Consider the following 13,203-nt stretch of genomic DNA (forward strand, 5'->3'; position numbering starts at 1 on the left):
AAATAAGCAGTAATCGAAGAAGAAAAGGTAAACTCATTCTAAAGCACGGGACCTTTTAGTACTACGTATCGATGTATGTACGTACGTAGAATGTATAATATAACAAGTATCAAATTGAAACGCTACTACATATATCTGGATTTTGCATACAATCTGTTGGCATAAATCATCCAGAAAAACCAGGGGTAATTAAATCAAAACAACAAACACTTCCACTCATTGCCTGCATTATACCTTCAAACTGGCAGGACAACCTTGACACCCATGTACTCTCGTTGGTGCATAATCTTGCCATCAATGAGAACCTGGTCAGCACCAACTCTGTTGCGCTCTTGATCCGTGGGATCCGTAGCAGTAGCGATCTGGATTTCGCGCCATTGACGATTGGTAGGTACAAGCTTTCCTTTGGATGTGAGACTCTTGAACTCCTTGTAGACACCCTGTTCCTCAACGCAGCCCACTCGCTGAATAAGAGGAGATTCTATAAAAAACGTCGTTAGCGTGGTTCTTGTGATTAACCAATGTGCATGATCTCAATCTACTAACCTGTTGCCGGACCCATGCGCAGATCACCAACAGAGCTGTTGAAGAGGACCAGAGAGAGACGCTCCTCCTTCAACTGATCGACAGGAGGCTTGTAGACACGGTGACGAGTAGCCTTGAAATGGCCACCAGAAACGATCTCCAGGGTATCACCGATGTTAATAACAAGCGCACCGGGCTTGTAGGGTACGTAGTACCACTGTTCATCACGGCCCCAGATCTGGAGACACGAGATGGGGACAGAGAAGAGCAATGTTGTCAGACCGAAGTCAGTGTGTCCGTGCATGCGCAGACCCTTGGATGCCTCTTCGGTCTTCTTCTGGACGGGGCGGAAAAGCGCATGGCGGAAGTAACCCTCACCAGTTGGACAACCGTGTGATTGGACATTATCCCAGAGATAGTCGTCGGGCAACTCGAGAACGCGGGAGAAGAGAGTAAGGAGGCGACGGTTGACGGACTTGGTCAGATAGTTGGAGAACTCTTCGATCTCGTCCATAAAGGGGTGAAGGCATTTAGGCACACGGTTGATGTCGTTCCAGTCGGGCTTGTACCAGTTGAATTGCTCGATGCCATCTTCGGGACCGCGTTCGCGCTAATCACAAAAAGGGAGAGTAAGTATAGGGTTGGTTGATGCATGAGGGAGATCCTCTTACTTTAAATCCGTAGGGGTGTTTGTAACCAGACCAAACACCAGTTTCAGGATCGAACAAAAGGCGCTGCTTGTCCTCTTCGCTAATGTTGTTGTATAGATACTGTGCAAGAGAGAACTGACGGTGGAGCTATTGGAAAAGATACGTTATTAGTGACGTTGGTTTTGGAATTTGACTTGAGATCCAAGACTTACCTGCTCTAAGGAAACTCCGTAGTTTTCGAGGAAAAGGAATCCATCATCACGAATGGCGCCCTTAACCTGCTGGACAAGTTTGTCAACAACGGCAGGGTCATCCGAATCCAACAAAGAAAGATCAATGGAGCTAAGCTCGGCAAAGTTCTCCTTCTGCTGAGTAACCGGCGGGGGAACCCATGTTGGGACAAAAGGCTTGCCAGGCAAGTCAGCTGCAGGAGGATTGAAGGGAGCAGAAAGTGACATGGTGATATATATGCGAAGAATGTTCAGTGTTGTGATTGATGCTGAAGACAATACAAGGAAGATTATCTGATCGAGTTCTATATCTTTATATACTAATCCAATGGCGAGACATGAACCCTATCGGTATATCCGATATCCGGGGAGGGAAGTATGGCATGCTTCATTCCGTAAGATTAGATGCGATGAGAGCAGGAGGATCATCGACCACTGCTAGTGCGCCACTAAGATTTTGGCGTGATAACCGTGATGTTGGATGCTCCCTGTTACACTTCCCCACATTTTCCGGATGGTTCAGCTCGCTTCTCATTTTTGGTTATCATAAACGGGACCTCGGGGGGGGGGGTGGCTCCTCTGCCTTAGCCGTATCTATGGACGTTGTACCTAAGCATAAACGATAAGGTTGGCGCTAGACCCGGATTGGAAGAGTAAGTATGGCCGGGCATTGCCGGAGAGTGGAGTTGTATACAAGTCGTGATTGCGGCCACAGAGTCAATTTTGATTATAAGGTGTGGATTTACACACTGATAGATATTTTGAGAAATATAGCCGCAATAATCTACCCCAAATAATGTGCTCCTCCCACTCCTCCCTCCTCCCACTCCTCCCTCCCACTCCTCCTGCCATATCCCCCGGAAGAGTGATAACAAATAAACTAATACCAAAAAGAAACTGCTCCTCCATTGCGATAATGAGAATTGCCCCGCCTCTTGATTGGCAAGATGCCTCGGATAGAGAGGTATGAGGGGTAGCTTGAGCAATTTAAACAAGCTCATTTTCTAGTACCTCTGAATTTCAAACTTCTCGACACACTCTTGAAACTACACCATCACAAAACCCCAATACTCTTCAAAATCACCAACCAAGATGTCTCGTCAACTCATCTCCAGCGAGAAGTTCCCTACCAAGCCTCACAACTGTGAGTATCTGCATGCAAAACACCTTGCATTCTCTTGAAGAATGAACAAAAAAGGAAAGCTACTAATCAAGCTATTCAGGCCCTGCCGTCAAGGTCCCCGGGCTCGTCTTTTGCGCGGGCCAGACTGCCACAGGAGAGATTAAGCAGGCTACTGTAAGTTCAATTGCAGAAGCAGTTATCGGGTACTAAGGCATTGGCTGACTCTCTGTTGCTATTACACAGAGAACCGTTCTGCAAAACCTGAAGGAGGTTCTCGAGCTTTCCGGATCTTCTCTTGAGCAGGTCGTCAAGTACAATGTCTACCTCGCCGATATGAAGGATTTCGCTGCTATGAACGAAGCCTACATCGATTTCCTCCCACAGCCCATGCCTTCGCGCTCATGTCTTCAAGCGGTTGCCCCCGGAAATGGCACCGTCATTGAGATCGAGTGTATTGCGCAAGCTTAAATTATGATATTATGAAAATGGCTAGAATATAGACGAAAATTAAAATGTTGTTTTGAATAGAGTATCAAGTTGCTATATTATGTAGAGTGAAGTAAGCAATGTACCACGTAATTGTTAACTGGTATCTAACTGGCTATGACGGACATGACCTTCATTAAGCGCATGTGTACTAGTAAAGCTGAAACAACCCGTGGACGTATTATGTGTGACTACGTAAGCTTCTGTTCGTAAAATCAAGCGAGCGAGCAGATAAGAGAATGTGTTCTTTAAGCAATAATATGTACTACAAATCAATAAATTTCCTTTTCTTTTCCTCCATTTTTGGTTACCCGATTAGACAGCAAGGGCATATATGTTTTGAGGGATTAACAGTACTAGTGGGCTTTAATTTCCTATGTCTGAACCAAGACATGTAGCTAGATCGGAGATTCTCTGAACTCGAAGTTAGATTTAATTGATGTAGAGAGAGAGGTGTCCGGGCGACTAAGTATGTCACCCGTTCATAACTCTCTCATTGGATATTACCTCACCGCGTCTTTCATCGCCGGAGACATATACAACAAGAATCGTTAGGTTCTTTTGAGCTGTATTTTGAGCTGTATTTTGAGCTGTCTTTGGATATACCTTTTAGATATCTTTTAGCTATCTTTTTAGATATACACGAGGGCAGTAAAAAAAGTATATTCTATATAAGAGACTTTTCTACATGTAACCTTTGACTATATAATTAGTCTCCGATCCCTGGCCGGAATATCTTCGCATACTTGTAAAGTAAGAGTAGGTCTAAATTAATACCTAGCAATATAAATCAACGAGTGAGTTATGAACCAGTGGCATACTTAGTCGCCCGTAGAGGTGAAGAAGTATAGAAACTTAATTTGTCTATTTAAAATTTTTTATACGAAATTCTATCATAATATGCCATAAAATCATGCGCTCTCTCATGAACGAGCAATATCAAACTCTGCCATGTACCAGTTCTGAATCGCCTTGGTGTCACCAGTGATGGCGACGGTATCATACTTCTCCCGAGCCTCCTTAGCTGCGGTACCATTGTTGACCATGCGGCCAGCCCACTTTCCGTGTTTGCGGGCCGCAGCAATAATCTTATCAATAGCAGCAACAAATTCAGGCTCATCGCCGCGAGCAGGTGTGTATCCAAGCAGAGACTGGGCAAGATCGTTGGGACCAATGAAGACAAGATCCACACCGGGCACAGCGCAGATAGCATCGACATTCTCGACACCGGCGCGGGTCTCTATTTGAATCATAGTGATGATGGTCTCATTGGCGGACTTCATGTATTCAGGAGTTGTGAGGCCGTGGCCGATTGCGGGGAAGGCTGAGCCCTGGCCTCGCACGCCCTGGGGAGGGAACTTGGAAGAAGCGACAATTTGCTCTGCCTCTTCGGCATTGTTGATCTGGGGAACCATGATGCCATGGGCACCGGTATCAAGGGCGCGCTTGAGAATATCGTGGGCGGGGCCACGGATGCGGATGACCGGGGAGACGCCGAGGGCGGAAATGGCAGAGACAGAGTTATGCATGGCATCGTCGCCAATGTGTCCGTGCTCGCAGTCAATGATGATACCGTCGACACCGGTCAGGGCAACGATCTGGGCTTGGCGGATGGAGGGGATGGCCATGAAGGTCATGAGCGGGAACTCGCCAGCCTTAATCTTGTTGAGGAGTCTCAATCGAGAGTTCTCGATTGAGGTTGTGAGGGCGGTAGGGTAAGCCATTGTGATGGTAGAAGTATTAGAAGGTAGAGGTGATTTTTTGGAGTTGTCTGTTGAGGGTTTGAGAGTGAGATGAAGACGAAAGAGGTCGATAAGATGCTAGTTTAAGTATCATTTATTAGTTTACGTATCCATAACCCCCTCATTCATCTAGAATGAAGATAGAAAACATGGACCCAAAATGAGGAGCTTAGACATGGTCAACATGAGCTCTTGCATGTAGTTAGGGCACACTAGTGGCAAACCTCGGGGTGGCTTATCGCCTGTTTACAGTTTCGATTAGCGGCCCACCTGAAAGTTTTATATTTTATGCGGGGCTCGTCTCCGATATTGTGGATTCTGTCTAAATGGCCACTAAACCGCACCGTTCTCCGAAAGAAAAGCCCACCTGCACCTCCCAAAAACTTCTTATCGACCTCGGGGACATGCGAGAGCTCCTCCCAAGCCTAGCTCAATGCACCCCAGATTTCAACCAAACTTTGCATCCGGGGTAATCGATTCTAATTGGACAGATAACAATTGGGCGCTCATGTGTACTCTTATCTCCAAGGCCTATCTACTCGTTTCACTTATCAACTACGAATGACCGGATCTCAACCAATCTCGACCAATGAATGCCTCGAGATTCTTTCAAAAGGAGTTCTGGTCATTAGCTGACACCCGAGGTCGGATATTGGTAATGACTCTCCGCTAAGTCGGCAAATGCAGAGACTGGGTTGAACTATATAGGGGGAGCTCAAGTATCGTCTCGAAGATCCAGCCTGCAACCCGCAACACTCCCTGTTGCAACAGTCTTCGTTGTTTATTATCGTCTCCAAGATCCAGCCTGCAACCTGCAGCCTGCAACACTCTCTGTTGCAGCACAGTCTCCATTGTTTATACTCCCCGTGGTCTTGGCAAGCACCACAAGCACCACTCCCTCCTCATGTCTTTCCCTTTGGACAAGAAAGAGTCTGTCCTGGCTGAAGACAATGTATCGTCGGCAGAAGGGCAAGTCGATGCCTACAACCGCATGCCAGAGTCACTTCGTGCACTCGGCGACGATGAGTTTGATGCTCTCAAGAAGAAGATTGTCCGCAAGGTTGACCTCTTTGTCCTTCCAACCATTGGAATCCTCTATATTTTGAATTATATAGATCGCCAAAACCTCAGTTCTGCGAAACTTCAAGGCATCATGGAAGATCTGAACATGTCTACTGAGCAATTTGCCACGGCTGTTTCCATTCTATTTGTCGGCTACCTACCATTCCAAATTCCCAGCAACCTCATCATTACAAAGATCTCCCGGCCAGGCATGTACATATGTGGTGCCGTAACGATCTGGGGTGCTATCTCGGCTTGCACAGCGGCGGTCACAACATATGGTCAACTCCTCGCTGTTCGAGCCATCCTCGGAGCCGCCGAAGCCGTTTTCTTCCCCGGAGCCATCTATTACCTCTCTGCCTGGTACACAAAGAGGGAGCTAGGAAAGCGTATTGCCGGGCTATACATTGCCCAGCAAGTTGGTAATGCCTTCGGTGGTCTCTTTGCCGCAGCCATCCTTCAACTTGATGGGCACCACGGCATCCGCGGCTGGAAGTGGCTATTCATCATCGAGGGCAGTGCCACTGTCGGCATTGGCATCATCTGCGCCTGCATCATGCCAGAATTCCCCCACAACAGCCGCATACTCTCCCAGATTGAGCGCGACTGCGCTGTGTGGCGTATCGAGTCCGAAGCTGGTGCGGCAGAGGGCACAGAAGATGAGAGCGTGTTGAAAGGGTTTGCTAAAGCCCTTCGAGACCCCAAGCTGGTCCTGCTCATCTTTTGCAACATGCTATCCCAAACACAGGGCTCCATCGCCAACTACTTCCCCACCCTCGTGTCCTCGCTCAACTTCTCCAGCACGGTCAGCTTGCTTCTCACGGCACCCCCCTATATCCTCGCCGGTCTCGTCTACTACGTCCTCATGTTCTACTCCGATAGAAAGAATACCGTATACCCAATCATCATCCTTTGCATCGCCATCTCGATCCCGATGTATATCATCCCGATTGCCAGTACCAACGTCGGCGCTCGCTACTTCTCGATGATGATCCTGCCCTTCGCCTCCGTCGGTCCTCAGCTACTCCTCTACAAGACCATCAACCTGCATCTTGCACGACCTATCTCGAAGCGAGCGGCTGCCTCTGCTTTGGTTAATGCCATCGGTGGTACGTCCAACATCTGGGCCTCATACCTATACTTTGGAGAGCCCCATTTCTATGCTGCCTTCGGCACGCTTATGGGTGCTGCTGTCTTGTTCGGGTTCACTATCACTGCATACCGCTGGCTTGTCCTGCGCGAGAACAAACGTTTGGACTCGGGCGATCCTGTGGAAATCGCCAAGGTGATCAAGGGTGGCGTCACAGAGGAAATGGTACAGCTCAACTGGCGCTACGAGATGTACTGATCAATAACTATGTTGTTTTGTATTTTGTTTGTTACTCGTGTATTGCTTGGATCAGAATATGGGTTCGTGCCACATGGTTATAGTTATGGTATATTTTAGCTTAGGGAAATGGATATAGTCTATTGGCCACCGCAAAGGACTGTATAAACCTTTTATATATATGTTATTATTATTCACGGCGTACAGAAAGAAGCAGCACTGTTTAGGTTGGAAAATGTTTAAATAAAATTGTGCCTAATTCTAGAACCTATTTCAACCCTCCAGCTAGGAGGAGACTTTGGCCTGTCATGTACCCAGTCTTCACTAGCATAGTAACAACGTTCGCTGTTTCTTCTGGAGTTCCTAACCGCTTCAGAGGAATACTCTCCACCACTTCGGGGAATGCCGCGGCAGAGGAAAGCATGCCTGTATCACCGATCATAGCCGGGGCCACATCGTTGACACTGATGTTATACTCTGCCAGTCGTGTTGATAGGTTCTTCATCATGCCGGTAAGACCGCCCTTGGAGGCTGCATAGTCTAGAATGGGGAATTGAATCAGCAATTGTCTCGAAAGAATGAAAGGCTAATGGATCGAGGATAGTAGATTGACTTACGACAGCCGTTAATTCCTCCGCCTTGAGCGGCGATGGAGGACATGAAGATGATCCGCCCCCACTTCTGGGCCTTCATGTGCTCTACCACACCTTTCACAAGAATGAAGGCAGCGCGGAGGTTGATGTTCATGGTGTAATCGAACTCCTCAAGCGAGATATCCGATACGTCGGGAATTCGCTTGCCATATCCGGCGTTTGATACAAGAATGTCTGGTCGTTGGCCGTGCTCAACATCAATTTGTTGAAACATAGCCTGGATTTGATCGCTAGACCCAACATCAACCTGGTGGATTGAAATGCGAAGCTTTTGTGTGGGATTCTTGGAGTGTATATCTGCGACAATATTGTTCAAAGATGTCAAATTGGTCGAGTAGGTCAAGGCGAGATGAACTCCATGTTGTGCAAGTTGGTGTGCGCAAGCTGCACCGATTCTAAAGTCGAAGAATTGACGCGAATTAGCTTCATGTCCTTGTACAAATCGCCGGCGTCATGCTTACCCTCCCGATGCGCCGGTGATTACGGCCAATTTACCTCGAATGTCGTTAAATGCCATTTTTGCGACTATATGAAGTGGAAGTATACTGATCCGACAAGGACATTGAAGACGACATGGAAGAAGATATTGAATATTGTGGGACCCCAATATTACCCCGCAGGCGTGGCATACTCCCGTTATCAAAAGCAATCAGGCTGCAGGTCCTCGATTGCCACGCATAATACCCGTGGAACGAGTATATTTCATGGAATAAGAAAAGTGGGTAGAGTGGGTTCAATCAATGAAGGAGCTCCTCCCAACGGTTTCAACGACAAAGATAGATCAACAGCCCTAAAGATAGATAGTGACGACGCTATTCAAAGTCAGCCTCGATATCTGTCTGACGTGTTAATCTTGAGTTCTGCATTGATTCTCCAATATTTTCTCTTTTGCAAAGATAGTCGCGTCCATGGTGGTTGTAGTAAGGGGAGCGTGGTTGGATTGTGGCCTGAGGCATTAACAGACATTGCTTCCAGGCACGTGATGATATATATCTTTTTTTTTTGGGGACAAATCGTCACCTATATGTTCATGCTATATATTGTCCAACATAAATTCAATCAAATATTCAGCTCATCACCGAAAATTGCTCAAGGGCATTTTCCTATGAAAAGCTTTGATTCCTCTAGTATCGAATCGGTGATTTTAGCGCATCCCCAAGTACTCCGTACTACTGTCCGTACTACCGAGGCATCACGGTGGCGCCCCCGTGTCCCACATGGCCGATCCCCGCTATGGCTCCTACAGGGATATAGCCAAGAACTATGAAAAGCAACTGGATACGCTACTGGAACAAGGGATCTTCAAGCCGATTTTCCTATATCATGTTGTCATCCTTCACATTTTACCTTTGATAGGTCTGGTCATTCCTCGCAGCAGGGGCGGTCAATATGTTCGAAAGGGCCTTTTCGTCCTTTTTATTGCAATTGCAATTGAAATCTTACAAAACCGACGGGCAATCGTTGGCGGAAATGGCTATATGCTTGGCCTGATTACCGCGTGGTGGTTAGTATGGAATACCACGTTATTTGTGTTTACAGACCTTGAACATGATTTCAAGCGCATTGAACGGAAACCTGTCGATATCAAGTCTCAAAATGACGCCAATATTAAACCTAGTACTATCACAAAGTCGTCCGACTTGAACAATCCAATATGCACACAGCGGGACAACAACCTTTTTGTTTGGCGGTCATATCCCGAAAAATTCTGGCATCGTCTTGAATGGTCCGCTGGACTGCTCTTCAACCTGAGGGGACCAGAATGGAACTGGCGGGCTTCCCATCTGGGCCCTCTTCCACGACCAATTCACGACCAATTGCATTCAGGATTCATGGATAGAATCAACGCCCATGAACCCTCCACATATCCCAGCGGCAAACACCGTCTACAGGCTGCCTTTCGGAAGTTCTTCATATCGTACCTCGTGCTTGACATCTTGAAAGTCATAATCCTGATGCCGGATCCTTACTTCCGAGGTCTCAGTTCAGCCGATTCACTGGCACCATTTCCTTTCTTCTACTTCACAAATCTCACATTGCATCCTGCCATGGCCCAGCTCTGTCAACGTTTATACAGCGCCATAAGTGTGTATTTTGCTCTCGAGTTTGTGACCTCACTGAACCCAATCTTCTTCCTGGGGCTATCTCTCGCATTCCCCAACGGGGCTAAGAAGCTGACCGCGGCACCGTTGGGTGCACCGTGGCTATATTCCGATGCATTCGGGCCATTCTTCATCCCGGTCCTTGATGAAGGATTGGCGGGCTGCTGGGGTCGTTGGTGGCACCAAATTTTCCGCTACGGATTCGTAGCTTCAGCACGCTGGGTCTTATCCATACTTCCAGCCGGCTTGGGTTCCCATCTGCAAGTCCGTCGTGTCACTTACGTGATGGTGGCGTTCTGTCTTAGCGGCTTTGTGCATGCCTGTGGAAGCCATACCCAGATTGCAGATACATCCCCCGTGTCCGGGACATTCCTATTTTTCGCTTTGCAGGGTGTTGCAATTATGGCAGAGCAGGTTTTCAAGACGTCGATCCTTCCAAAATCATTTTTGGCTGGTACTCCGAGATCGCTGAGACGAACGGCGAACTTTGTGTTTGTATTCTGTTGGTTGATGGCCTCGGGTGGCCTCGTCGCGGATGACTTTGCGAAGGGTGGCCTATGGCTGATGGAGCCTGTTCCAATTAGTCCACTTCGCGCATTGGGATTTGGGCTACAGGGCCAAGGTTGGTGGTGCTGGAATCAGCCCTGGTTCCGGTACTGGAGTGATGGTACATACTGGGGGAGTGGCATACGGGTGTTATAGAGTTAATAGATCCGGAATTTCATGTTACTTTCAAGATTCTTGAAGTCATTGCATGTGCATAAAATAAATTACATGATCGACTATATATAAGACCTATAATTACAACGTCTAGCCTTCCATTGTGACATCGTCATCCTCTTCATCAGTGTCAGAATCCATATTCAAAGTGGGCAATTCATCATCGCTATCATCGACAGCCTCCTCGGGAGCCTGCGAGGTCAAGGTCGTAGATGTGGTGGACACCTGGGTTGAAATCTTCGGGGCCTCAGTCTTGGTGATTGCAGGAGCTGGCTGAGAGAAAGGCTGCTGGCTCGAGGTGGTTGGGATAATTTCGTCGAATCGTGCCTTCTTGGTCTGAACATCCTGCTTCTGGGGTGTTGGCTCCTCAGCTGTGGGTTCCTCGGTGTAGGTCCGCTTGTGGAAAGTAGGCACCGGAGTTTCGGCCTTCGAAGGGTCTGCCTTCGGTACTTGCAGGGGCGCCGACACGGGTTGCTTCAGAAATTCGGCAGTCTTTGGGGCGGCTTTGTATGAATCATCGGCCATGTCCTCATCTTCTGCTTCTTCGTCTTCATCGACATAGGCGTCAAGCTCGGGCGCGGTCATCAGGACTGGCATCCTGGGACGGACCAGAGCCTCCACCTCCATCTGATCAGCATAAGGTCTAGTCAAGAATGGAATGATGCTCGAGCTTGCTCCACGGCCCTTGACAGCCGGAACAGGGTTGAGTACGCTAGCAAACATCGCATTCTTGTCGGATGTCAAAATAATGGAGCGATCCATTTCAGTCCTGATTGAGGGTGGAACAAGCTCAGCGGGGATAGAAAGGAACACGGCCTGCAAAAGTCCGGATGCATTTTGCTGGACATCCAAAAACGGAGAGACCGCTTGTGCCTGGCGGGATTTCTGGAGATCAGGGTTCAAAAAGGCGTCCGCATTGGCTGTCCCTTGTCCGCCCTTTGACTTTGCTTTAGAGTCAGAGCCTGAATTGCCCGTGGAGCTGGAATCCCCAGTCGGCGGCAATACGTCATTGCAGCAAGCGCGTAGGACGTTGCTCAAGGACACTACGCTCTGTTTCGTCATCGCAGGTCCGTTCACCGGCACCAGAGAACGAAGCAAACCATAGACTGCCGAGCGCAGGTCTCTATTGAAGCTTTCGCCCTTGAAAGTCCAAACAGCCTGCTCTAGGATAGTCTGCGTTACTGAGGTTGCGCTGGTCGCCAAAATACCAACAACGTTGGAAAGCAAGCCCATGCATGCAATGTGAATGCGAGGAAGCTCCATCCAAAGTGCCTCTCGCTCATCACGGCTAATTTCCTGGTTGAACTGAATGCCAGACTGGGAAGATGCGGCGCCATTGGGTGGGACAGTGACAGAAGTAAGTCGGGAGGTCAGATCGAGGATAGAACCCATCGGAAGGGCAACTGCAGCTGCAGATGGCATCGAGATGAAATCAGAGAGAATCTGCAGAAGTGCAACCAACCTATCCACGCCCGAGTGCAATCCGCTCCAGCCTGGAAGACCAAGACCATCCGGGCCCCCGTCACCCATTTCTTGGCTATAGTTTGGCCGTGTGTGCACCAGAGCCGCATCAACAGACTCCCACTGCTCTACAACGGCCCGGAAAACGTGGTCTGTGGTTCGGTGGATGGACAAAATCGTCGACTTGCAATCATCTTTCCATCCAGAACCTGCCTGGTCCTTGGGTGCGCACTTGTGGAGAGAGACAAGCAGCTGCTCTGCTGCGTCGATCACATGCCCCGGGAAATACGCAGGCGAGGAAGAGCCAATTACTTCGGTGAGAAGAGTTCGGAGCTGGGCACCGAATGGACGGAAGATGGTAATATGCCTTGGGATCAATTCCAGTAAGGCGTGCAGCACAATTTCCATGAATGGAGTGTTGGCTTTCGGCTTTCGGATTGAGCCCGAGGGGGTCTTCGTGATAGTTGAGACCAAGTTCAAGGCGGCGGTAATGAATCCCGGAAGCTGCGGGGTTGTGATCTCACGGACAAGTGTTGGGTACTGGTATGTGAGGTGGAAAATGCGAGTTAGTGTGATAATACACATCTTTCTCGTGGAGATTGGATCGGGTTTCTAGAAACGCATAAGTCAATGGAGCCAGCATAGGTGACGGGGTTTAAATTAATCCATACCGCGAGGATGCTGATCAAGCTGCGAACAATAGGCTCATAGCCGCGCAGGATTTCCCATTGGCCGGCTTCAACTGTAGCTTTCACCAGAACAACGGCGGTCCATCTTCCTTCGACGCTGCGGTCCTGCAACAGACTCGCCAGTCTAGTCTTCAATTTATGGATCTGGACGGCATTATCGGAGTCCGATTTGCCAGATTTCTGGGCTTGAGGGGTAGAGAGCAGCTCAGCGCAATCACTTAATGAAGTCGCAAGGAACGAAGCTATCGAGGGTAGTTGCTCGACCGGAGTGGTAATAAGGCGATGCGTGACGGCGCGCAAAGTAGTGGAGGACATGACGATTGAAACAGACCTATAATAACAGGTCTCGACTCGAAAATCCGTCTAATTGATAGAAAAATGAGTGCAGACAACAGGTGAGAGTCTTATCGATAACTTTTTTTTTCATCAAAAA

The 13,203-nt window shown here is 48.4% G+C and overlaps 7 protein-coding genes across 7 annotated transcripts; 3 read left to right on the top strand and 4 right to left on the bottom strand.

The window, feature by feature from the left end:
• Nucleotides 1–213: 213 nt before the first annotated feature.
• N7455_010974 (uncharacterized protein) lies at nt 214–1,633 on the bottom strand (the record flags this gene model as incomplete). The annotated part of the gene is made up of 4 exons (XM_040960061.2): nt 214–481; nt 547–1,135; nt 1,197–1,322; nt 1,388–1,633. 4 exons carry the CDS (start codon nt 1,631–1,633, stop codon nt 237–239), a joined length of 1,206 nt encoding a protein of 401 aa, XP_040809456.1. The 3' UTR covers nt 214–236.
• Nucleotides 1,634–2,497: 864 nt separating this feature from the next.
• N7455_010975 (RidA family protein) lies at nt 2,498–2,996 on the top strand (the record flags this gene model as incomplete). Its single annotated transcript, XM_040960057.2, has 3 exons — nt 2,498–2,549; nt 2,629–2,702; nt 2,772–2,996. 3 exons carry the CDS (start codon nt 2,498–2,500, stop codon nt 2,994–2,996), a joined length of 351 nt encoding a protein of 116 aa, XP_040809480.2.
• Nucleotides 2,997–3,937: 941 nt separating this feature from the next.
• On the bottom strand, nt 3,938–4,738 carry N7455_010976 (HpcH/HpaI aldolase family protein; the record flags this gene model as incomplete). The annotated part of the gene is made up of 1 exon (XM_040960112.2): nt 3,938–4,738. The coding sequence occupies one exon, from the start codon at nt 4,736–4,738 to the stop codon at nt 3,938–3,940; it is 801 nt and encodes a 266-aa protein (XP_040809494.1).
• A 922-nt stretch (nt 4,739–5,660) lies between these two features.
• Nucleotides 5,661–7,166, top strand: N7455_010977 (uncharacterized protein; the record flags this gene model as incomplete). Its single annotated transcript, XM_040960074.2, has 1 exon — nt 5,661–7,166. One exon carries the CDS (start codon nt 5,661–5,663, stop codon nt 7,164–7,166), a length of 1,506 nt encoding a protein of 501 aa, XP_040809484.2.
• Nucleotides 7,167–7,413: 247 nt separating this feature from the next.
• On the bottom strand, nt 7,414–8,315 carry N7455_010978 (SDR family NAD(P)-dependent oxidoreductase; the record flags this gene model as incomplete). Its single annotated transcript, XM_040960064.2, has 3 exons — nt 7,414–7,685; nt 7,763–8,193; nt 8,260–8,315. The coding sequence occupies 3 exons, from the start codon at nt 8,313–8,315 to the stop codon at nt 7,414–7,416; spliced, it is 759 nt and encodes a 252-aa protein (XP_040809482.2).
• A 700-nt stretch (nt 8,316–9,015) lies between these two features.
• On the top strand, nt 9,016–10,602 carry N7455_010979 (wax synthase family protein; the record flags this gene model as incomplete). Its single annotated transcript, XM_040960120.2, has 1 exon — nt 9,016–10,602. The coding sequence occupies one exon, from the start codon at nt 9,016–9,018 to the stop codon at nt 10,600–10,602; it is 1,587 nt and encodes a 528-aa protein (XP_040809508.2).
• A 108-nt stretch (nt 10,603–10,710) lies between these two features.
• Nucleotides 10,711–13,085, bottom strand: N7455_010980 (RIX1/PELP1 family protein; the record flags this gene model as incomplete). Its single annotated transcript, XM_040960097.2, has 2 exons — nt 10,711–12,693; nt 12,753–13,085. The coding sequence occupies 2 exons, from the start codon at nt 13,083–13,085 to the stop codon at nt 10,711–10,713; spliced, it is 2,316 nt and encodes a 771-aa protein (XP_040809462.2).
• Between the last annotated feature and the right edge of the window lie 118 nt (nt 13,086–13,203).

Source organism: Penicillium solitum, assembly GCF_028829755.1.
Source record: "Penicillium solitum strain IBT 25940 chromosome Unknown utg000008l_segment0_segment0, whole genome shotgun sequence".
Classification (NCBI taxonomy): domain Eukaryota; kingdom Fungi; phylum Ascomycota; class Eurotiomycetes; order Eurotiales; family Aspergillaceae; genus Penicillium; species Penicillium solitum.